The sequence below is a fragment of the Canis lupus genome, chromosome 3 (genome assembly GCF_048164855.1).
Source record: "Canis lupus baileyi chromosome 3, mCanLup2.hap1, whole genome shotgun sequence".
Lineage (NCBI taxonomy): Eukaryota > Metazoa > Chordata > Mammalia > Carnivora > Canidae > Canis > Canis lupus.
Genome location: NC_132840.1, coordinates 13,654,503 through 13,680,048, shown reverse-complemented (window position 1 = coordinate 13,680,048; position 25,546 = coordinate 13,654,503). Strand labels below are relative to the sequence as shown.

General features: G+C 42.5%; 1 protein-coding gene across 7 annotated transcripts; it reads left to right on the top strand.

Annotated features, from left to right (window-relative positions):
- The first annotated feature begins 5,666 nt into the window (after positions 1 to 5,666).
- TMEM170A (transmembrane protein 170A) lies at positions 5,667 to 24,552 on the top strand. Of its 7 annotated transcripts, none has more exons than XM_072818833.1 (3): positions 5,667 to 5,963; positions 18,427 to 18,528; positions 21,111 to 24,552. In XM_072818833.1, exons 1-3 carry the CDS (start codon positions 5,831 to 5,833, stop codon positions 21,239 to 21,241), a joined length of 366 nt encoding a protein of 121 aa, XP_072674934.1. In that variant the 5' UTR covers positions 5,667 to 5,830; the 3' UTR covers positions 21,242 to 24,552. The 7 variants fall into 7 exon arrangements, with proteins under 7 accessions (XP_072674934.1, XP_072674933.1, XP_072674944.1 ...); XM_072818832.1 differs by having other exon boundaries at positions 5,669 to 5,963; positions 18,427 to 18,597; XM_072818843.1 differs by lacking the exon at positions 5,667 to 5,963 and adding an exon at positions 6,166 to 6,804.
- The last annotated feature ends 994 nt before the right edge of the window (positions 24,553 to 25,546 follow it).

The window sequence follows — 25,546 nt, the reverse complement described above, 5'->3', positions numbered from 1 at the left end:
CCATTTTTTTAAAACCCTGAATTTATTAATGGGGACTCTGCAACTTAGGAAGGTTCAGGCCACAGAGCTTAAAATACAGGACAGACCTCAAACTCACATCTCTGACTTCGGTGCTTATAGTTCTAACAAAGTGAACTGGATGCAGTAAAAGATCCCACTACAGGCTTGGAAAGCCACATCATTTCATCCAGTACTGACATGGCTCTCTAGGGGTGAGGGAGTCCTCCTGGCATTGGGCTGCAGATATCTTAAGGACCAGGACGTTGAAACGTATGGTATGCAGTGGGCTGGGGCACTGGGGCCCCTGTTGTTGGCCTCTTTTCTCCCTCCCTGCACCTCCCTGTCCTCTGCCCTGTGCTGGCCACTGGGGGTAAAAGCCAATCGGAATTGCCTGGAAGGAATGCAATGTCAACTGGAAGAGTCAGCCTAGGAATGTTCCTGGACAATGTGGTATGTTCCGGCAAAGAGGGATAAGCAAGAGGTTTGTGGTGCCAGAAGCCAAAAACGGGGAGACTCTGATCTCTTAATGGAGTCCAGGAAGGCTTTTGGGATAGCTCGAAGCCCAACCTGATAGCGGCATCACACAAATTTCATTTGCCCCTGCTCTGGTCACAGATTGTATTGATGGTCACAATTAATGCATTGATGGTCCTTACTGTGTGATTCATTCATCCTGGCTGGACACCCGAGGTCCCCCAAACGGGATGCCTGGCTCCCAGACTTGGCTCCGTGCATCTAATGTACCCTGGGTCTCTGGGTAAGTTCCCTGGCATATCGGATTCTAAGCAAGCCTGGGGGTGAACCCAGATCAGGTTTCAGGACAAGAACAGGCAGTGCCCAATTGAGTGCTTCAATGAGTCAGCGCAGTTCAGAACTTGGGGACAAAGTAGGGGGAGACCAGTAACAGACCTTGCTCTTGTGGAGAATGCAGACCCCAAATAAACAGTCCCACAGACAAACACGCAAATGTAAATGTCAATCGTGCTCTAAAAAGAAACAATAAGAATGGGGAGAGGATGACCTACTGAATCTAGGCTCATGAGGTAAGAGAAGCCCCTAAGACATGATCAAGTTTGTCTGTCTCTAGTAAAGATTCCTAGAAGTAGAACAACTGGATCAAAGACCATTAATGTCTTTAAATGTGAAACTGCCAAACTACTCTAAAAATGGAGTAACAACTCATACCCTCCAGAATGAGGTGAAGAAAGCTCTTCCCATCCCTCTTCTTCTAACCACCCCTACCTCACAAGTATCACCTGTACAGGTAAGCCAGTCATTTCATCCTTACTACTATTATTACGTGCTAAAAACAAATGAGCTTAACAAGCCATGAAAAGACATGGAGGAAATTGAAATGCCCATTATTAAGTGAAAGAAAAGTCAGTGGTTACATGCTGTACAATTCCAACTATATGACATTCTTGAAAATGCAAAATTAGGGCAGCCCAGGTGGCTAGGCGGTTTAGCACCGCCTTCTGCCCCAGGACTGATCCTGAACACCTGGGATCGAGTCCTGAGTTGGGCTCCCTGCGTGGAGCCTGCTTCTCCCTCTGCCTATGTCTCTGCCTCTCTCTCTCTCTCTGTGTTTCTCATGAATAAATAAATAAAATCTTTTAAAAAAGAAAAGAAAAGGCAAAACTAGGAAGACAGTAAAAAGGATTAGTGGTTGCTAGGGAATGGAGATGGGGAGGGGAAGGATTAATAGATGTAGTCAGGGTTTGGGGGGTAATGAAAATACTCTCTATGATACTATAATGATGGAAATGATGGGAATATGTTATTAGATATTTGTTCAAACCCATAGAATGTACAACTCCAAAAGCAAATTCCAAGGTACACTATGGACCTTGGGTGATTATGATGTGTGCATGTAGGTTTATCCTTGGTAACAAATGTACCCCTCTAGTGAGTGATATTGGTAATGGGAGAGGCCATGAATGTGTGAGGGCAGGAGGTGTATGGGACATCACTGTACCTTTCTCTCAATTATGTTATAAACCTAAAACTGTTCTTAAAAAGTTAAATCTTTTTTAAAAACTGGAGCAAAAGTATTGGTAGCTTCAGGAGGATGTGAGAGTCTGCTGAAATGAGAGGATTTGGCCAGTTACATGGAGACTGTCCACTTCAGACTGGACTTTCAATTTTCCTGGGGTGGGCAGTTCTTCAGCCAATCAAGTATTTTCTCACTTGGGGTAAGACTGGAGAACCTGGTTGGCCCTATAGTTCTTTTTTTTTTTTTTAAGATTTTATTTATTTATTCATGAGAGACACACAGAGAGAGAGGCAGAGGCATAGATAGAGGGAGAGGCAGGCTCCCCACAGGGAGCCCAATGCAGGACTTGATCCTGGAACTCCGGGGTCATGCCCTGAGCCGAAGGGAGACGCTCAACCACTGAGCCACCCAGGAGTCCTGGCCTACAGTTCTGGTGCCCTTCTGATTCCAGTCTTCAAATCCTCCACATCTCCATTCATTTGTTCAACACACATTATGAATTAAGCACAAATCAGTGCAAAAGGAGGGAAGAATCACTGGGATTAGGGATGTATGTACATAGGGGTATGAGTTACAATTTTTAATCAGGTGATCAGGGTAGGTCTTATTTAAAAAAAAAAGTGATATTTGAGCAAAGTATTAAAGGAAGTGAGTCAGTTAATTAAGGAGTAGCTACCAGTAGAGTGTCCCAGAGGAGGAAAAAGGCAATACAAAAATCCTAAAGAGGGAAACAATTTGGTATATTGGAAGAACAGCAAGAGGCTGGTGGGTCTGGTGTGGTGGGCCAAAAGGAGAGTGCTAGATGACAAAGTAATAAGAGAGAGGAGGTCAGGGGTGCCTGGGTGTCTCAGTGGGTTAAGGGTCTACCTTATGCTCAGGTCATGATCTTGGGGTCCTGGGATGGAGCCCTAGGCTGGGTTCCCTGCTCAGCAGGGGGTCTGATTCTACCTCTCTGCCTCTGCCCTCCACTTGTGCTCTCTCTCCAATAAATAAATAAAATCGAGAGAGTGAGAGAGAGAGGAAGTCAGATCATGTAGGACTTTATAGGCCTTGGTGAGGAGAGGACTTTGGCTTTTACTTGGAATTAGAGGGCATCCAAGGCCACTCTTGCTCTGTGGTACTCCTTTGTCAAACAAATATGCACATAATATTTAAAAATGTGTGCAATATGTCAGACATTTTTTAAAATAATAGAATAAGTACTCAGTTAAATAAATATTTCATTATCTGGGACGCCTGGGTGGCTCAGGAGTTGAGTGTCTGCCTTTGGCTCAGGGCCAAAATCCCATAGTCCTGGAATCGAGTCCCACATCGGGCTTCCTGCATGGAACCTGCTTTTCCCTCTGCCTGTGTCTCTGCCTCTCTCTCTGTGTTTCTCATGAATAAATAAATAAAATCTTTAAAAAATAAATAAATATTTCACTATCATTTCACTGCTTATGTTAATATGAATTAGTGTATTGTTAGTTCTGCAAGTTTTTTTTTTAACTGGATTTAAATTAATCACACTGTGGGGCCACCTAGCTGGTCAAAATAGCATGGGACTCTTGATCTGGGGGTTGTGAGTTCAAGCCCCATATTGGGTGTAGAGATTACTTAACTAAAAAAATAAAACTTAAAAAGTTAATCTCCCTGTGGCCTTCTTCTGCAACTTAGATTTTCCCCACACCTTTATATTCATGAGATGCATCATGTTGGTTGCAAGTGTAAGTCATTTCTTAAAAAGATTATTTATTTATTTATGTAACAGAGAGAGAGACAGAGAGCAAGCACAAGCAGAAGGAGTGGCAGGCAAAGAGAGAGGGAGAAGCAGACCCCCTGTAGAGCAGAGAGCTGGACACAGAGCTGGGATTCTGGGGTCATGACCTGAGGGGAATGTAGACTGAGCCACCCATGCACCCTGTCTTCTAAAAGTTTTATAATTCTGCATCTCACTATAAGTGAAATAAGTGAGGTTGTGGAGTTCTAAAAAGCAAGCAAACAAAAAACTTAGTTGCTTCATAACTTTCTTGCAGTCTTGTGTTTTTCCTGGACTTCATATTGCCTTTCAGTTTTTTTTCCCATTAAGAGAAAAAATAGATACCTTTTTCACCCTGCCATTAAAAATTTGAGCTTAACCATTTTTTCCATAGCTTGAAATCAATTCCACTATTTTTTCTGAGGATACTCTTCTTTCTGTTCTAATCTGCTTAGATGGCTGCTAGAATTTGTGCACAGAAGTTAGACTAAGTAAATCCATCATTTCTTGTATTGCACATCTTTCTCTTTCTTGATTATCACTTTCTAACTTAATTGGAGGACATACTCAGCTTTCTTAGAAAGCGTATATAAAATATATATATTCTGAGTCCTGCTAGTATAAAAAGTCTTTTTTTTTAAGGATTTTATTTATTTGACAGAAAGAGAACACAAAGCAGGGGAAGCAGTAGAGGGAAAAGCAGGCTCCCCACTGAGCAGGGAGCTGAAGCTGGGTTTGATCCCAGGACAATGGGACCATCACCTGAGCCAAAGCAGATGCTTAACCAACTCAGCCACCCAGGCACTTAAATGTCTTTTTTTTAACCTCTAGATTCAGAATTTGACTGGGGATAGAATTGTAAATTCAGGGATCCCTGGGTGGCTCAGCGGTTCAGCACTTGCCTTCAGGCCAGGGCGTGATCCTGGGGTCCCTGGATTGAGGCTGGCACGTTGGGCTCCCTGCATGGGGCCCGCTTCTCCCTCTGCCTGTGTCTCTCTCATGAATAAATAAATAAAAATCTTAAAAAAAAGAATTGTAAATTCAAAATAATGTTTCCTAATGTGATACACAATTGATTGTTATATAATCCTAAAATAATTGGTTTCTTCCATTTCTCACACACTCTGGTGGTCTGGGAAATGTACCAAAGATAGCATTATTAAATATTTCATGGCTTTTATATGCCTATTGTTGCTGTTTTGTTTATTTATTTATTTATTTTTAAAGATTTTATTTATTTATTCATGAGAGACACAGAGAGAGAGGCAGAGACACAGGCAGAGGGAGAAGCAGGCTCCATGCATGGAGCCCGACGTGGTACTTGATCCCGGGTCTCCAGGATCACGCCCTGGGCCAAAGACAGGCGCCAAACCACTGAGCCACCCATGGATCCCCCTACTGTTGCTGTTTTAGATATGTTTCTTGGTTAATGCAAAATTGCAGTTGCGGTGTTGAGGCACCGGCGTTAGCTCTCAAAGTCTTCAAGAGGGAACTCTAATAAACAACTTGCTAATATTCTTGAATTAATATTACGTAAAATACTATGAATTTTGCACGCAATGCTTTTTATTTTATTTTATTTTTTTGCAATGCTTTTTAATTTAAAGTAAGCTAAGCTTTCAAAAAAATCACTTTCCCTCCAAATACTGAAGGTATTGCTGTATTGTCTTCCAGCCTCCTTCTCCAGGTTCTCATCGCCAGATCCATTTCAAATCTACGTGTCAGGTCTGGGGTCGGTATGCAATTCCCCCACTTTCTTATAGGTGGCGCTGCAGAGAAGGGCAGAGTAGAGCGCATCCTAATGGACAGGAGAGACTTGCCCAGTAGGGGGCGTAGCCCGCGGGTGCCGTGTCTCGGAGAGCCGCACGCAACGTCGGGGGCGGGAACAACCCTCGCCCCGCCCCCGGCCATCTGCGGCGCCCTGTGATTGGAGGGAGGGCCCCTCACTAGGTCGCGCCGTTGGGCCAGGAGGAAGAGGGCCCCATTCGAGGGTGACGCTGAGGCGGCGGAGGCGCGGAGCGCTCTAGTCCGTGAGTGCTAGCGAGCCTCGACAGCACCTCGGACGCTCTCCTCGGCTCTCTGCGGTGAATGGCGGCGGGATGGAGCACGAGGCGAGCGGCGGCAGCGGCGGGTCGGCCGGGCTCCTGCAGCAGATCCTCAGCCTGAAGCTCGTGCCGCGGGTGGGCAACGGGACCCTGTGCCCCAACTCCACTTCTCTCTGCTCCTTCCCAGGTACCGGCCCCGCCCCGTGCCGCGCTTGCGCAGTGCGCGCCTCGGCGCCGCCGCCGGCCCGCGAGGCGCCCCTTCCTCAGGGGGCGGGCGGGTGATGGGGGGCGCCCTGCGCCGGGGGGTCCTACCGTCCGGGAAGCGGGTTCCCGCTCGCTCTGTGGAGAGGCGGCGGCGATGGCCCTTCGGCGGTCGCTTCCTCGCCGGCACCGCGGGCGGGTCACTGCGCCGCGGCGCTGGAGCCCGAGCGGAGCGAGCGGCCGCGAGGGCCCGGTCAGCGGAGGGAGCTCGGCCACCGCCCGGACTGATGTTGCTTTTGGAGGTTCCAGACGCCCCCGGGTCACACTGGGACCCGAAGGAGCCCCGGAGGCGGTCGCCCCTCCTTGTTTGGGCCCCTGTGGGGCGTGCCGGCCGCGCTGCTCCGTCTGCTCGGACGCCGAAGCGTCTGGCGGGCGGAGGGGCCGAGCGCAGCCTCCCTCTCCCTCGGCGTGCGGTCTCCCCGCAGGCTGTGTGCGGACCGCTCGCACCTCCGTCCGGAGGCGCCCGCTCCCCCGGCTGCTCTTTCTAGGAATCCCTTTCCGAGACCTGTTGCCGAGTCCCCCGCTCGTGCGTTTGAGATCTTTGACACAGATTCCTCTTCCTTCTTCTTACGCCCACTGGAGCTTCTGCTGGGCCTGGTATAAGGGTTTTTCAAGATTGTAGTACGAGGTGGAAAGCTAGCGTGCTCAGAAAGCGAGGAGGAGGAGAAATTACTTGGGAAGGCTGATAAAGGCTTTGAGGGGAGGGCACAGTTCGATGTTGGACTTTAAAGGCAAGGAGACACGACAGTGGCGATGGAAGGGCGAGGGTGAGTTGTCCAGCAAAGCTGACTGGTATCTTGACTTAGTAAACAATTCGAGAACTGGGCCTGAGACCCGCAAAGGAGGGACGACTGGATTCCTGACTGCAGTCATAAACAAGGCACCTGTGATTTCTCACCGCTGGGAAGCGACTGCCAGGCGCCATTGAGTGGACACCCGGGACTTACTGTGTATTACCTGCCTAGTGTTTTCCCGGACGACTGATGATAACCGTGTTGGGGCAGATGCAGATGTTAGTTTGGAACGATACCTAAAATGATAATCTGGTAACTTTGTTTCAAAACCTAAAATCACATTTGACAGTGACAACAGAAATGTAGGGCATTCTGGAGACACTGTCTAAAAAATGAAATGTTCATGCAGTCCGGAGGTACTGCTGGACCAGATTAGCCTGTTTTTGTTTTCTTATTTTCCCACCCAACTCTTACTTTGAAATTTCCAAACATACTGGAAAAGTGAAGTCCTAGTATAATGAAGAACCTATATTCTTTACTTAGACTCATTATTGATATTTTTATTGTTTTTGCATCTCTATGCATATATATGCATGTATTACGTATGTGTATGTATATGTATATACTTTTACCTTCTACAGAGCCATTTCAAAGGAAGAAACATTTTTGCTTTCTACAGAGCCATTTGAAAGGAAGTTATTAAGTGATGGTGCCTGACACCTAATACTTAAGCATGTTTTACAACAAGTCCACTTCCTGTCTTAGCGAAAAAATCCATATCAAACCCAAGAAATTTAACATTAATAAAATAATGGTGTCTAGGGGCACCTGGCTGACTCAATCCATAGAGCATGTGACTCTTAGGGTTGTGAGTTCAAGCCCCGTGTTGGTTGTGGAGCCTACTTAAAATTAAAAATAATAATAATAATGCTGTCTAATGTATAGGCCTTATTTAAATTTTCCAATTGTCTGAATAATGTCTTTTAGCTTTTTTATTAAAAAAAAAAAAACCAACCAGATCTAATCAACACATTGCATTTAATTATTGTCTTTTTTAGTCTCCTTGAATCTAGACCAGTTACTCCATCTTTGTTTCTTGAGATTGATATTTTTGAGTCTTTGTTAATTTCCTAGACAGTCCCATAATCTAAGTTTATCTGATTACTTTTTCATGGTTACATTCAAATAAACATTTTTGTTTAGAATACAAGGGGCACTTGGGTGGCTCATTCATTTAAGCCGGTGACTGTTGATTTTGACTCAGGTCATGGTCCTGGGATTGTGAGATGGAGCCTCCTGCTGGCTCCGTGCTCAGGAGTCTCCTTGAGATTCTCTCTTTCCCTTTCCTTGCTTGTAAAATAAGTCAATCTGAAAAGAATATTATCTATATAGGTGATGCCCATTTCCCACTGCATTACATCAGGAAACATTGAACATCAGGGAGTATCAGTAATGCTATTAATAATTGTTTGGTTAAGGTGGTGTTTATCAGATCTCCACAGAAAGGGTACCTTAAGCCTTTTGTGATAAGTCATATGCAAGGTTTTTTTGAAACGGAATATTCTCTTTAGTCTGTCTGGCTTTTGTTGCCAGAGATAAGTGGATTTGGGACAGTAGTTTTAACAGTATGTTATAGTAGCTATGACAATGAGAATTGTTTTGCTTTCAGAAATTATTCTGAAAATAAGAAACTGCCATATGTACATGATTTTATGGGTGCTTCAGTGGATGTATAATTTGGAGGTGTCGATCACTAGGAATTTTTCATTCAGGAAGTATGTATTTGGCCCAGTGCACACTCTGGGCTGGGGGTATAAACATGCATGAGATAGAGCCCTTGACCTCAAGTTGATCTGAATGTGATGGGTAAACACATAGCCTCCCTGCTGTGTCTCATCTTCAACTGGACTAATAGATGTTCTGGGCACATGGAGTGTGATCCTTTTAGAGGCATCAAAGCCTGCTTACAGTGAGTTCCATTCATTGACCTGAATCTGGAATAGTTCCTATTTTGGCCTCACAGAAAAGGTTATTTGCACTTTATGCTAAGTCACTATGGTAAAATCACCGCTCTAGAATGCTCTGGTTTGTCACTATCAGGAAGCTTTGAATTGATTTTTTTTTTTTTTTTTTTTTTTTACCTGCACTTGCAATTTAGCCATTTAGATTTCTGCCTAACCCTCCTTATTCCAAGTTGTTCAGATTTCTTTTGTTGTTGTCATCAGTTTTTGGCAAATCTGAATGCCAAGAAAGGCAGACCTTTTCTTTTAACAGGAATGGTATTAACTCTCTGAAGGTATGAATTTTGTTAATATGAACATTAAGTATGTGATGGTTAAACCTACTTGTGTTTTGGTTGTGCCATTGCTAGAGTCAAGAATGGGTCAACAGTTTAAAAAACAAAAAAGAATGGGTCACAATTGGACCAATTATTTACTCATTCACTCAACTAATATTTACTCAGGTCTGTTGCCTGCCTTCTCTAGGTACCAAGTAAAAATGTAGGGAACAAAACAAAGGAGCTTTCATTCTGACGGGGATAGAAAGAAAATAAAATTAAAAGAATGGAAAGGAACAGTCAGTGGTGAGTGTAAGACGGTTGGGCCAATGAGTGGTGGGTCTTGTGTGTCAGGGGTGGAATGCTGTCTTAAGGTCACAGGGACACTATGATGATGCCATTGGAGCTGAAATCTGAAGTACAAGGGGGACAAGACACACAGCTATTGGGAGAAGAGCATTCTGAGCAAAGGCGCAGTAGGTTCAGAGCCCTGGAATAGGAGCTTGTTTAGGAAACATAAAGAAGGCTGTTGAGGAGAATGGAACAGTGTGGGCAAAGTGGGAAGGCGGAGGTGAGGTCAGATTCCGAAGGGTAGTAGGGCTTTGAGCAGAGGAGGGATGCTCTGATGGACTTTTTCTTTTAAGTGTACAATTCAGCGATTTTTAGCATCAACGGAGTTTGCAACCATCACCACAAGCAACTTTAGAATACTTTATCAACTTCATCCTCATTAGCACTGACTTTCTGGCTTTGTGTGGAGAATAGTTGGAAGGCCAGATCAGGGCAGACAAGATCTAGCCAAGCTAGGACCAAGAGACCCCTGGGGTGAGGCAGGCAAGATGGGCACGACCAGGGATGAGCAGGCAGTCCCTCAGTAGTGTCAGGAAAGAGGTGGCAACCCACAGTGGGTAGTCCCAGTGGGCAGGTCATCACTGTTAGGAGTGGAAGGGTCTCTAGGAAAAACTCACTGCTTTCTTTTATTCTTACACTATTCTCGCATTCCCAGTATTCTGACAGCAGTTATATGGGTTTTCTGCACATCGAGCAGTTCTGTGACACTAGTTGGGTGTCCTGCAGCTCAGTTTAGTTTGTATGCTGTCTCCCTGGAGTTAGCACCAGATCCCACAGGTTAAGGGCTCAATTTCCCCACTTCACATGCCAGCCAAAAATCCAGATTGTCCTGTGTGCTTCTGACCAGCTGGCTCTCAGCCGGAGATTGCTATGACCCCCTTCCGTGGTTAAGTTCTAGAGCAGCTCGCACAATTCAGGAAAGCTGCTAGATCACCAGTTTAGGACACAGGATATTAAAGGATATAAACGAACATCAGATAAAGAGATATGTAGGGTGAGGTTCATAGGGGATTCTGAACAAAGGACCTTCTGTCCCTGTGCAATTGGGAGACTGCCACCCTCCTGCACATAGGTGTATTCACTGAACCTGGAAGTTCTCTGAATCCCGTGCTTTTGGGATTTTATGGAGGCTTCATCGTGTACCCAGGATTGATTCTTAAATCTGCTTCCAGCCCTTCTCCCCTTTTTAGAGAATGGAGGGTGGGCCTGAAATTTCCATGCTTATAATACCTATTTTTTTCTGGTGACCACCTTGCAGCCCACGAAGAGTTCTGTCCTGAGAACAAAAGAAGTGTCTGGAAATTCCAAGGGATTTTAGGAGTTCTGTAACAGAAACCGTGGTCAAAGACTAAACATTAGAACAAAAGATTTTTCTAGTGCTACATTTTTTTTTTTTAAAGATTTATTTTAGAGAGAAAGAGCATGTGTGCGTGTGGGGGGAAGGGCAGAGGAAGAATGGGGCTTAAACAGAATCCTGCTGAGCGTGGGGCCTAACATGGGGCTCAGTCTCACAAACCTGAGATCATGACCTAATGTTTAACTGGCTGAACTGCCCAGGTGCCCCCCAGCACCACTATTTTAAGGGTTTTAGGTTCCTGTGTCAGGAACTAGGGCAGAAAACTATATATATATTTCTTATTATTTTGCAAGAGAACAGATGGACCCCCTGGTAGGTAGGGGGTTCAGTAAGGGAGGGGTCTCACAGTGAGTGGCGTGGAGAGATGTAGGCTGGTGGGCAGTTAGTATCAAGGCAGTTCAGCATTGAGTTGAGGACCAGGTAGGACTATAGTTCCTGGGAGGACTGATGTGGTCTACTTAGAACCCTGGCTTCAGAGGAGCTGACTGTGTTCGTATGGTTGTTTGACCTGGAGCATAAAATAGAGTGGGACCAGCTAAAAGGATAGCTGAGTGCTGAGCCTCACCCTGCCCACTTGGCTTAGGCTTCTTCCACTGCTATTAATCGGGGCCAGGTTGGTCTTGAGGCCTTGCTTGGAAATTGGATGACTCTGCTGTGGAAGTAAGAGGGTCTGGGGAGCCAGCCATTGCTAACCCCCTTTGAGAATACAGAACTCACCTAGAAGAATCTGCAACCTATGTAGCTTATCTAACTGAAATGTCTTCCTGAAAAACAGATTCTTAAAGATAATAAGCCCCTTATGGGCACATCTTGTGTCTTGTCTTATTTCATTGATGGGCCTGAATCCTATGCGTGGGCTCAGTAAATACTTGATTGTCAAATGAATTGACTCTTAGTGCTTGTATTAGTTTGCTGTTGCTCCTGTAACATCTTACCACAATTCAGTGGCTGAAAACAACACAGATTTATCATCTTAGAGTCCTGGAGGTCAGAAATCCCAAATGGGTCAGCAGTTCTGCTTTCCTTCTGAAGGCTCTTGGAAGAATTGGTTTCCATCCCTTGTCTAGCTGTGGGAAGTTGCCTATACTCCTTGGCTCACGGCCCCTCCCCTTGTCTTTAAAGCCAGCAGCAGAGCATCTTCAAATCTCTCTGACCCTTCTGCCTCCGTCCTGCAAGCATCCTTGTCATTACATTAGCCCTACCCAGAGAAGCAAGGCCACTCACTTGTTCCAGGACCCCTAATGTAATCACACTCGCAAACTGCCTTTGCCACCTATGCACAGGCTCTGGGGATGAGTGTGGACATCTTTGGAGCCCATTCTGTCACTAGTGCTTAATCTGATTTCCCCTTATAAATTTTTTTAAAGATTTTATTTCTTTATTCATGGGAGACACACAGAGGCAGAGACATAGGCAGAGGGAGAAGCAGGCTCCCTATGGGGAGCCTGATGCAGGACTCAATCCCAGGACCCCAGGTTCATGACCTGAGCTGCTCAACCACTGAGCCACCCAGGTGTCCCCTTATAATTTTTTTGTTACAGATAACTTATCTGCTTTATACTTCAACATAAAGGGGGAAGTGATGTGACTTTAACTGTCAGAGGAGGCAAAGCTGAAGATAATGCACTTGATTTGAAATAGTGAACAAAGAAACGCCGTAAGATATGTAGACACAGATTTTTGACAGCGTGTTGAACCAGAGAAATGAAAAGTACTATATGTTGATCAATAAATAGCTATTAAATAGCAAATTAAGGTACAGTAGGTTAAAGGAAAATCACTTAGTTTTCTTTTAAGTGTTTTATTGATCGAGGTTTGCCTTTGCTATTAAGAGTCCCGTAATAATCTCATCTATCTGAAAAGTGTTTTATAAACTATACTACTCATCTAACATAATAAAGCCTTTTTTTTCTATTTAATGTGACTTAAGTGACGCTATATAAAATGTGTAGGCACTGAGGTAGCTAATGGATGCAGCTCAAGGTTGTAGGAGGGTGCAGTGTGTGTCCCCTTCTCAGAAACTCAGGGAAGTGCTGACCTGCCATGCTCATCCTTGTTTACAAATAGGCCTTTCAGCTTATAGGAAACTGGAGATGTAGATGGTGGCCTAGCAATCCTCCTTGGGCAGATGCTGTTCTCCGGGGAGATTGGAAATAAGTGAGTGTTGGTGTCTTAGTCTGCTTAGGCTGCTGTAACAAAATGCCCTATGTTGAGTGGTTTAAATAACAGAAACTTATTATCTCACAGTTCTGGATCCTGGAAGTCCAAGATCAGGGTGCCAGCATGGCCATGTTGTATTGAGTGCCCTCTATCTCGCTATGTTCTCGCATGGCAGGGAGAGAGAGAGGGAGACGACAGGGAAGAGAGAGAGAGAGAGATCTCTTTCTCTTCTTATAAGGCCTTATCCTATTGGACCCACTTTTTTTTTTTTTAAGATTTTATTTATTTATTCATGAGAGATGACAGACAGAGAGAGAGAGAGAGAGGCAGAGACACAGGCAGAGGGAGAAGCAGGCTCCATGCAGGGAGTCCCATCTGGGACTGTATCCCGGGTCTCCAGGATCACACCCTGGGCTGAAGGCAGCAACCACTGAGCCACCCAGGCTGCCCATATCGGACCCACTTTTATGGAAGTTGTGAGTTGGTGTGTCTTAGTGGGTCTAGGCCTCCCCTCCCAGTTCACTGTCCTAATGGCTCAATGGCATCCAGTGTGAAGCCAGTCTCTAGCAGTGCCTTGAGTTGCTACGGAAAGCAGTTCTTACCTCTAAAACTTGGGGACCTCCAGCAGGACCTGAGAATGGAGTCAGGTCACTGGTGGGGTCTCAAGTCAGTTGTGGCAGCCAGCAACCAGTACGGCAACTGCTCTGAGTGCTCAGAGGCAGATTTGCATCCCTCTGTCCACCCTGGAACAGTGGTGTTCCTGGTGCCACCATAAGGTTTAGCAGACTAGGTGGTGGAATGGAGGTGAGTCTGTGAGTGATCTGAGTAGCTAGTAAGGGCTGTGGGATTGAAGATGGGGTTACTGCTCTGGAAGGGTACGGCATGGTGCTGTTCATGGCCTGGGGTCAAGCTGGCAGTAGGTGGTGATGGGGTGGGGGAGTGTGGGGCAGTGGGGGGGACGGTTAGGCTGGGAAGACCAGACAGCTCACTGAGCCAGAGTGCACATTGGCTGCCCAGCCAGGAGGGATCTGTGAGTACAAAAGCTCTGGCGGGTGCACATTTATTGGAGGGACAGTATCTGGATGCTAGACAGTGCAACCTCTGCGAGCTGCTGCCAAGAAGAGAGGGTGAGTCTCCTAAGTTGTGGAAGTGAGAGGAGCTCTGGCCTGAGACAGGAACGGAAGCTGCATTAGTATAGGTCTGTTTCCAAGGAGAACGGGGCTCAAACCTTGAGAATTGAGAACCCTGCCTACAATTTCTGATCAACACTATTGACTGGAAAGGTGTCTTTTTTTCTTTGGCAGAGGGACAGTAGTTAATTAGTATATGTATATATATTTTTTAAACGTATTAGTTTCTTACATTATGCATATTTAATTTTTAAGCTTGGGACCTTACCTATTTGAATCACTCTATGCTCCATGTTGCATCATCTAACTTGGTTTAGCAGAATTTCCCAAACCATCAAAAAGAACCAGTTTCAACAGTATTATTAAATTATTCTGAAAATCTATCTTGTTCAGCAAAAAAAAAAAAAAAAGTTTCACAAATGGTTTGAAACTTTTTATAGCTAGCTAAGAGCTTTTTACCAGAGTGCCAAAACACCCTCATTTTTTTTTTTAAAGATTTTATGTATTTATTTGAGAGAGCAGGGTGAAAGGGGCAGAAAGAGAGGGACAAACAGGCTCCCTGCTGAGCTGAGCAGAGAGCCCTACATGGGGTTTGATCCCAGGACCCTGAGATCGTGACCTGAGCTGAAGGCAGATGCTTAACCGACTGAGCCACCCAAGTGCCCATAGTCGTTTGTTATTTTTATTTATTTTTATTTTTTATTTAAAAATTTTTAAAAAAGATTTTATTTATTTATTCATGAGAGACACACAGAGCAAGAGAGAGAGGAACAGACACAGGCAGAGGGAGAAGCAGGCTCCATGCAGGGAGCCTGGCGTGGAACTCGATCCCGGGTCTCCAGGATCACACCCTGGGCTGAAGGTGGCACTAAACCACTTAGCCATTTGGGCTGCCCCGTTTGTTATTTTTTATTTATTTATTTATTTTTAGTTATTTATGATAGTCACACAGAGAGAGAGAGAGGGAGGCAGAGACACAGGCAGAGGGAGAAGCAGGCTCCATGCACCGGGAGCCCGACGTGGGACTCGATCCCGGGTCTCCAGGATCGCGCCCTGGGCCAAAGGCAGGTGCCAAACCGCTGCGCCACCCAGGGATCCCCATTTGTTATTTTTAATAAGCCTTGAGCCCTAGATGGGGCATGCCTGATACTTTCACTTGGAGCCTTTCATCCAAACTTGGACTAGGTGTCCTAATTTAGGTATGTGTAGAATATGTTTTTTTTTTTTTTTTAAGGTTTATTTATTTATTCATAAGAAACAGAGAAGGGCAGAGACACAGGCAGAGGGAGAAGCAGGCTCCCTGCAACGAGCCTGATGTGGGGCTCTATCCCAGGACCCTGGGATCATGCCCTGAGCTGAAGGGTTCAACAACCACTGAGCCCCCCAGGTGCCGCAGAATATGGTATTAATTGAAACTTTGTGAGTCAGAATGAACACTGAGAATTCAAACAGTCATCAATGACAATGCTGTCAGTGGTGGCTTGAAGGGATTTGGCCTCCACTCTTAATCTCCCACCCCCAACAATTCAGAAATAATCTGGAAAGAAAGCATGCACAGCAGTAATCCTTACAACTGCTTCGAGTACAGCTTCAGATACAACTTTGAGAAAAGCCTGTGATCCTCCCCTTCCTGCTCTTCACCATCCCCAGGCCCAGTGGTGCTCCTGATTGTCTCTGTAATTGTTCATTCTGATCAGATCAGCCTTCCTGAACTGCTCTTTTAGAAACAAAGGCTCTTTTTTTCTTTTTCTAGTGTTTTTTATAGTAATTTTGTAAAAGCCAATAAGCAGCTAGAAAAGCTTTTTTTAAAAAATGAAAGTAGGGGCTCCTGGGTGGCTCAGTCAGTTAAGCAGTCCGCACTTGATCTTGGCTCAGGTCTTGATTGCAGGGCCATGAGTTCAAGCCCTGCATTGGACTTCTCACAATTAAAAAAGAGAAAAAACAGTCAAAGTAAAAGAAAGGTTATCAGTACTCCCCCAACCTATCCCACTCCCCAGAAATAACACTTTTCTGTTGCTTGCTGTACAGCATGAGACAGCATAGAGAATGAGAGCATGGCCTCGGGTGTCAGGCTCCAACCGGGCTCCAACTAGACTCCAACAGGGCTCTGCCTCCTGCTGGCAGTGTGGGCTCACCAGCAGTATATAGACTCCAGGAAGTTCCTTTCCCCCCTCTGCCTCTATTTCCTCATCTAGGAACCAGGGATATTCGGGATCTGTGCCTCATAAATTTGTGACAGGATTGCTTGTGTTAAGATTTGTAAAGCACTTAGAAGAGGGCCTGCTCATGTGTAAATATTTATTAAATGCACCTATGTCCAGACTCTTCTCTGGAGTACATAGAATTATTTACAGACACATGTTTGTTTGTTTCTTTTGTTTTGTTTTTACAAAAACAGGATCTTTTTCTTTTTTTTTTTTTTTGGATCTTTTTCTATATACTATTCTGCAGCTTGCTTTTTTTTTTTTTTTTTACTTCCCACTGTGTCTTGGGCATCTTATCCCTTCAGTATATAAATATCTATCCCATATTTTCATGTGATTGTGTAGTGTTACATTATGTGGGTGCACCAAAATGTATTTGACAGGTCCTACATTGACGTGCAAGCAGTTGATGTCTAGCCTTTGCCATGAGAGATCGTGCTGCTTGGAACACCTCGTACCTCTGCCCTCACCTGCAGGTGTATCCCTACAGGTGGTATTCCTGGAAGTAAAGTCACTGTGGCAAAGGGCATGCACACTGGAATTTTTTGGATGTACACTCCTAAATTACCCTTCAGTAAGGTTTTCTGGTCTGTATTCTGTAAGGTGGGGCCTTTGACATAATGTCCTGATGACTCTTTACTGCTTAGAACCTTTAATGGTGCTTCTAGGGCTCTCACATTGAAGTCTTTAGTCTGGCCTTCAAAACCCACTATAACATGACCTCATCTGTCTCTGTAGCTTTTTTTTTTAAAGTAGGCTCCATGGGAATCCCTGGGTGGCTCAGTGGTTTAGCCTACCTTCAGCCCAGGGTGTGATCCCAGAGTCCTGGGATCGAGTCCCGCATCGGGCTCCCTTCATGGAGCCTGCTTCTCCTTCTGCCTGTGTCTCTGCCTCCCTCTCTCCTCCATGTCTTTCATGAATAAATAAATAAAATCGTAAAAAAAAAAAAAAAAGTAGGCTCCATGCCTAATGTGGGTCTTGAACTCACAATTCTGAGATCAAAAGTCATATGCTCTACTGACTGAACCAGTCAGGCACCCCCATCTTTGTTTTAACTGCTTTTAATTTTATAGACCCTCTGGTTCAGTCAGACCAGTGGTTTTTAATCGGGGTGATTTTTGACCCCCATCCCCACCCCAGGACATTTGGCAAAGTCTGGAAATATATTTGATTGTTGCAACTGGGGAGAGGGTGCTACTGACATATAGCAGAGGGTAGAGGCCAGGGGTGCTGCTCCATATCCTGCAATGCGCGGGACTGCACCCCCCCCCATAAAGGGTTAACTGGTCTGGATGACCGTAGTGCTGAGTTAGGCTGTTTACTGATCTCTGAAATTGCCTGTTACTTACCTGCTTCCAAAGCAAGGATGGATAACAGATTTTATCTGACGTGGCACCTTCATTGTATCCATGTGGGCACCAAAGGGCTATTTTGAGAATTCTAAAGCTTTGCCTGGGCTCAGTGGGGGAAATTGCTATGTGTGCTGTTTTCCAGATTGCAAAGTCATGACGGCAGGATGGTTGTTATCTCCTCCTTTTTTCTGTTTTCCGAGGGGACTCACACATTGGTTATCAAATATTTTAACATTGCCTGAATTGCAGTCATCTTAAAAGTTAATTAGACATTCCCCATAGGAACTGGCTCCTCCATCACTATATGCCATTTGTCTCTAAGCCAGACACTCCTATTTTCTGGTGTTTATTTCATATCTTAAGGAACTTCGCTATTCTAAGAGGCAGTGGACTGATAGTTACTGCTTTGTCTTGAAAATGATTGTTGAATGAGTAAAATCGTATACATTTTTCATTTTAAAAGACTAAAATGATTAGCCACTTTAGAGGTTGACCCACTTACTCTGGAAACGGCCATATACTAAATATTTCGGGCTCTGTTTCAGCTCTGCTCTTGTAGCTTGAAAGTGGCCATAGGCAAGACTTAAATGAATGGGCACAACTGTGTTACAGTAAGAATTTATGCACAAAACAAGCTGGTGGCGTGTGAGCCGTAGTTTGCTGATCCCTCTGGAACCATCAATATTTGAATGTTTGACTGATGAACCTACACTGCACCTGGATGGCTTTGAAAATGAAATAAGCGGGTATGATGACTAGCCCCTGGTAATCAGTGTGCTAGGAAGGTCGGTGGCTTACAACCTTTCTTTGCTTTCCCTTGTAGAGATGTGGTATGGTGTGTTCCTGTGGGCACTGGTGTCCTCTCTCTTCTTCCATGTCCCTGCTGGATTACTGGCCCTCTTCACCCTCAGACATCACAAATATGGTAGGTTCATGTCTGTAAGCATCCTGTTGATGGGCATCGTGGGACCAATTACTGCTGGAATCTTGACAAGTATGTTAGACATTAAAATACCAGTCAAAACGTTTCATGTGACTAGTTACTTAATTTCTGGATCCATTTTAGAAACATGTCTCAGTAAAATGAAAAAAAAAAAAGTGGCTTTTAACCACGGGCCCTTTTTTTAGTGTCTTGTTTTTTTTCTTACCTTTAATCCCACCTCTGCCCATTATTTGGCTAACATCTTTGATTTCCTAAGTTATATTGTCTCGTATCTTTCATGTAAGCCAGATGAGGTTTTGTGAGATAGGTTACTAGTAAGAGAAGCTGTTTATGTTTTTGGAAGCTACTGCTTCTTTCTTGTCCGCTATCTATCAATTAACTGGTGGCATGCCAAGATTTTTGATGAGTTTCTTCTCATTCAAGTGGTCACTTGAGGGATGGAAGACTAATTCCAATGACAAGAATTCTTGTTTAGACAAGTACCTGATTTGTCTTCTAGTGTTTTTCCAAAACCCCTCTCAGAACTTTCTGAATAAAAATTGATATAACAAATACATTATTTTTACTTCTTTTTTTAAAAAATCATTTGACTTTTAGTCATGTCACAAAGATGAGAATAAGTTTAAATCATTTTTAAGCTCAATTAAGTATAAATATCATATATAATTTAAAAATTTTAAGGAAGCAAAACTAAAAACACTCCATTATCACATCCCTTAGTGAAAGCCACAATTTGCATTTTGGTATATGCTTTCAGACGTTTTTCTTGGTATGTATGTAAACAAATATATGCTTAAAAAATAGAAACATAATGTTCCTCCTAATTTGTAATGTATGAATTTAAGTCTTGAGTTCTACAGAACTGTCCCTCTGTCTTTTCTTTGACTTGAGTTTTTTGGGGGGATAAAGTGGCCTCATTTCTATGTGTTCTGTAGGTGATGAAAAGTTTGTGGTAAAAAGAGGAAGAGGCCAGTTTTCTCCGGTCTGCATTAAGGTTTCCATAACTGGCTTTATATAGTATTTTTAACTATATCACCTGCTGCTGCTCTTGAGAGACCTGCTCCAGTTTCCTTGTTGGACTCCTGGCTCCTAAGGCCTGTCTCAGATTTCTCATCAGTAAAATAAGAATAATACCATCCACCTCGGATGCTGTGTGATGATAAAAGGAAATGTTTAAAGAACTTAATATAATACCGAACACTTAGAAACTGTGCACTAAGCCTGTCCGTTCTATTTTTAAGACTCCAGTATGAATAGAGTCTCTTTCCCGTTTTGCTGCTCCCCATGGCCAGCTTTTCCCTTTCTTCCCTACCTCATCATCCAGACCCCACTTTAGGGCCTACTTCAAATTTCTCACACTTCTTTCTACCTAGCCCACTCTCTTTGGAGCTGAACTACGAAGGGTCTGATGAAATGGGTTTGTTGCAGATGTTAATAACAGTATGTATATGCCTAGCCACTGGAGACTGACTGTTCAAAGTCACAGGTGTTCCAGGCAACGATACAGATAATGGTTAATTTGCTCTCTTTCTTCAAATGTGTTAATATGCTTTCATATCCCAGGTATAAAATGTGTAGACGTTTGATTTGAGATGCTATATATTGTATTATTCAAAGTTTGGTTCATGCTTATGCTTTCTGAGTCTCGGCTTGGTTCTGAACATTGATGAGAATAGGGATCATCCCTTATCAGACGTAGAGGTAAATAAATATTAGCGTGAATGAACACACTGACCAAAGAGCATCTGTTTGGAACAATTTTTGAGAGGAGGATCCTTTGGGAACTTTGGGTCTATTTTTTGTCCAGCTAATGAATTCTTGGCTTTCTCGGTACAATGCTGAGTCCCTATAGCAATTCAGATGGGTTTCTAGGGAGATTAAGATGTTTGTGTTTGGTTTATTCAGTTTCTTGGAAGTTGTGGTGACTAACATAATAAAAACAATGATATCTGGAACAGAAAGGATCCCCTTAGGAACTCTCCCCTCATACCATTAATAACAACTTCACAAGTGTAGAGCCATCCTCTCCTTTTCTCATCCTCTGCTCCCTCCTCTATCCACTTTGAGAGGGAAATTCTGAGTACAGTAGAGGGTGGATTGAGGATTCCTTGTGGCTTCTGAAATATTTCTTGCTTAGTCTCACATAGAAGCTTTGTTGGCATTCATTACCGGGATTTTTTTTAGGTACCTGTTAAATGCTAAGCATGGCAAAGAAGAGATATTTCTGAATTTGTAATTGGGTCGTGTGGAAATTGCTATATCTTTGTGCTTTTGGTTATGACTTCCAGATTATTTTATTCAGTGAATCTAGGAGTCTTAGTTTTAAGAACTCACTTTTCAACATCTAAAAGCACTAAGAGATTTGCAAATTGTATGGGGAATACTTAAAACCCTAGAGTAGGCAGCAAAAAAAGTATAAGGAAAAGAAAACATTTCTACAATATTTAAATTTTAATGTAAAACAATCCAGAACATTCTACGTACAATAGGATTTTAAGTGCTATATTTTCCTGATTATATTAACCTTGATTTTTTTTTTTAACACCTCTTGAATTTTTGAACAGGTGCTGCAATTGCTGGAGTGTACCGAGCAGCAGGAAAGGAAATGATACCATTTGAAGCCCTCACCTTGGGCACTGGACAGACGTTTTGTGTAGTGGTGGTCTCCTTTTTACGGGTTTTAGCTACTCTATAGTGGATAGCCTTATGTCATGATACTGAACCTAAGTTTTACGGAATCCTCAAAAAGAATACATTATGGAATGTAGTGTTTTCTTAATTCTTCAAATGGAAGAAACTTGGATGAAGAAGTATGTGAAAAATGACATCTCAGCCCTTTCTTCAGTTTGAAGCTCCAGGAATTGAAGATCTTTCTGGACTCCAATTGTTCTCAACCAAAACAAATTGAGTTTCTTAGCGCTTTTTTTGTCCTTTTTTAAAGTTTAATTTAAGCAGTTTTACAGGTGCACCTTTACCCATGCTAGGTCAACAGTGTTTCTGGGTTGACATCTTTCACACTGCAATTTACAATATTCTGTGAGAAAATGTAGTGTTGCATATTTCAGAGAAGCTATGAAAAATACTGGTTTCTTTCTGAGCAGAGTATACTGTACTATACTGTACTAAAATCTAACCTGATTAATCTTTGGCAGGCTCTTTTTTCACTACATCTGAATGACATTAAGTGCCAAGTAGGTTTTGGTTGAGTAGAGCTTTGAGAACAAATTTGGTAAAATGTAATAGGAAAAAAAATCCTACAACACAAGTAGTGGCTTCATTTGCACTGTTGAAAGAAAAAGATGATGTGACATTTTATGGATAACTATCTTGACCTCTGATTACTTAATATATTTTAAGAGATGTGAATTTGTTGTTTTGTATATTTTATCAGAATAAGCTAGCTAATTGAGACTTTCCCCCCCAGAATACCTCTATCCCTTTTCTCATCACTTTCATTCTATTGACTTTGTTCAGTTGAATTGAGAACATATCCTATTAAATAACTTGAGTTCAAAATTTTAAGCCAGGTTGGCTAGAATGCTCTTTGGACATTGAGGTACCAAAAAAAAATTTTTTTAAACATTCTGCTATAGTTTTTCTTAGTGACTTTGGTTGAAATTGTAGAAATGCAGCTTAAACTAGACTTAGTGGTTATTAATTTCCTGGTCTTACTGTGATTACCACTTTTACAGTATTGGTGTCACTCCCAGAAAGTGCCTAAAGTTTAATTTTCAGATATGCTTCCACATTTATATTTCCCTTTAAGAGAATGTATATCCTTACAGAGAATTAAACATCAAGTTTCTTAAACCCAATTTTAGCTATCTTAATTTTTCTTCTACTGCCTAACTTTCTTTTTCATTAAAAGGCCTGAAAACTGTGACCTTCAAAAGAGAAATGATTGCAAAAATTGTCTACCTTGATCCTTACCACCTCAACTGTGTTAAATGGAATACAGTCCTTGTTCTCTGGTTCAGAATAGTTTCTGATCATTAAATCTGATGTTTTTAAAGAAAAGTTTTCATTGTAACAGTGAGGCTAACAGCCCACAGGTCATGTACACACAAACACATCCGTTCCATTTAAAGCAACATGTGCTCCGGCTTCTGATTAAAAATAGCCAGAAGGACCAACTAACCAGGGAAAGTCAAAAGGGAAAGAGATCACAGAAAATTAATTGGACACTTTCTCTTTAACTAAGAAGCCATTAGACTACTTAGCAAAATTATAGTGACATACGCTCAGACCAGGTGGAAAGTTATAAGTAGGCTTGGAATGCCAGCAAATGTTTTTATAAATTCCCCAACAAGGAATGCTCTTCAGTGCTCAAAATCTTTCAAGCAAACTTTAAGTCTTTTTCTTAAAGTTTTTATTTTATAAGATCTTCTTTATTTATTTGAAAGAGAGCGCACGCACATACATAAGGGGAGGGGCAGGGGAGGAGCGGCAGAGACATGGGGCTGAATCCCAGGACCCTGAGATCAGGAACCTGAGCCAAAGGCAGACACTTAACCAACTGAGCCACCCAGATGTCCCAAGATTTTAGTTTTAAGTTCTCTCTGTGACCAGTGTGGGGCTTGAACTCACGATTCTAAGATCAAGCGTCGGATACTCCACTGGCTGAGCCAGCTAGGAGCCCCTAAGTCTCTAAATAAGACTCACCATTTTTCAGTTCAAGGAGCTGTGATTTTGCAAAGTAGCTCTTCACTTTAATACATTTGAGACATTCTTATCTTTTGTTATAGCAAATGATTACAATCATCTCCCTTGAAGTATGCCTCTTATTAGAATTCTCACCTAAAACATTCTTTTGGATAGAATTTTTCGAATTGAACATATAGACCTATGGTTGTTAGGCCTCTCCCCCTGAATACTAATTTTTGAACGTATTGATTGATGATTTAAATATTTGGTTATTAGAGCTAAGACACAAAAATTAATGCATTTTGAAAGATGTTTTTGTTTCCATCTGTTTCTTTGCTGTACTATGGTTATCCATTTTTTAAAAACTTCAAATATAAGATGTATCTTCAAATTATTGAGGATTTCATCCACTCCAATATATTAACATCCTCCTGTGAATAAATTTATATAGACCTTCATATGCATTGAGCTTTATAGCTTGAAATGTTTTTAAGGAGAAACTATTTGAATGATATAAAGAATCTCTAGTTTTCTTTGGGCTTTTTTTTTTTTTTATTTCTCAAATACACAATTATTTGTGGGTGGTCACTTAAGTGGAAAAATATTTGCATTTGTGTTGAACATTTTACTTTACCATATATAATTTTTAAGAATTTTTGCCAACAACTGGCTTTCTGTGCAACCACCCCTTCCCAGCTGGACATCTACTTTTCCTTTTTTTTTTTTTTTTTAATGTTTTTTATGCAGGAGAGAAGGAGGCAGCTCTCAACCATTAAAGTTGCAGTCTTTAATATGGGGGTTTGGGATGAAGGCATTTCATGAAGACAAGTCCATATACGAATGTGTAATAAATATTCCAAGAAAAGAATGTCTCTTTGTGCTCTTAACTCATTTTTTAATTTTGCAGCAAAACATTGCTTCTTAGGAAATGTTTAAACCAGGGAGAAGTTGATGCAAATAACTAAACCATTCCTTATGTTTTTTTAAATCTTAAATTATATGTTAGCTTCTGATTTCAGTGTCCTTTCTGACTGCTCTGGTTTGAATTAAATTCTTAATACAACTGCAGTGCATACCAAGCTTGCCTAAGACACCATTTCCTGGAATGTGAAGCCTTGGTGCCATCAGCTATCCACACAAACGCAGAAAGTTTTGTGACCGTGTGTTTCTGTTTTGTGCACTGTTAGGCTGGTTGTGATGAAAATCAGCTTAACTTTTGTATGAGATTATTTCACTAACTGCCACAGTCAAAATGATCAAATCTTTGTACGATGGAAATTATTTAAATTTTATTTTTCTACTGACATTTCTAATTCTGGTAAAATGTTTATCAATAAAGAATTTCAATTCTGTTACCTGGAATGGTTCTTTCTTTTTTCAGTGGCCAATGAATTTAATCCTTTGCAGTAAAGTTGTCCGACTTAAATTTTTGAGTTTTTCAGTAACTGAATGCTTTACATATGTTTAACTGTATTTCTTTTATGTCCAACTTCTTACTAATTTTGGTAAAATTCTTGTTCAAGGAAGTGATTAAACTATGTCCATGTGTACTTCAGTCCTGTTAAATGCACTTTGTGGGCTGTCTCTACCATCAAGAAGCTTTTTGTTTGATTGCACACTGGGATGGCTGAAAGCTCACATAGTGTATGACAAAAATTATTCCAACAGTAGGCTCACATGAAGAGCAGCTCCAACGTTAGTTTGGCACTCTTGGTGCCAAAAGAAGTCATAGAAGTCTTCCTCTGCTCTGCCGTTTTCAGCAAATTGTTCGATTTGGGTGCCATGGTCACAAGATAGATGACCACTGCAGTCACAGGCGGTGTAGATAGACATATAATGTCTGGCAGGAGACTGCCCACCCATTCTATTTTTTATTGAGGTATAATACACAGAAAAGTGCCCAAATCTTAAATGTATAGCTTGATGAATTTTTATGTATTCACATATTTATGTGACTACCATTCACAACAAGGTACAGAACAATTTCTAGCACCCCAGGAGAACTCTACATGCAGAGTTCAACCAGAAACCCCCAGGATTATATGTATCCAGGACTCAGGGTGGGAGGAAATTTTCTTCAATTTTCAAAAGGTGATAACCCAAGATTGGACAATGGAAATAGACTGTGTAAGATGAGGGGCTAAACGTGCACAGTATGGTAGAGAGGACCCCATAAATCATTGCTAAGAAAACGCAGTAATAATGAACCAGGAATTTTCTAGGGAGTTGAGGGAATTTGTACTCTGGCCAACTGGACGCCCTGTGTAAAGGGGCCAACCATTGCTTATTTCCAGCCTATTTTTACTTTGTGACATTATGAGCCCAGAATAGCCAGATTTTCCAGTTTTTCAAGAGA

Bases quoted from the DNA above. Each gene is read 5' to 3' on its own strand.
- TMEM170A (XM_072818832.1), top strand. From the start codon at position 5,831: ATGGAGCACGAGGCGAGCGGCGGCAGCGGCGGGTCGGCCGGGCTCCTG. The intron at 5,964-18,426 runs GTACCGGCCCCG...TTTCCCTTGTAG, and splicing joins TTCTCTCTGCTCCTTCCCAG to AGATGTGGTATGGTGTGTTC. The intron at 18,598-21,110 runs GTATGTTAGACA...ATTTTTGAACAG, and splicing joins TACTGCTGGAATCTTGACAA to GTGCTGCAATTGCTGGAGTG.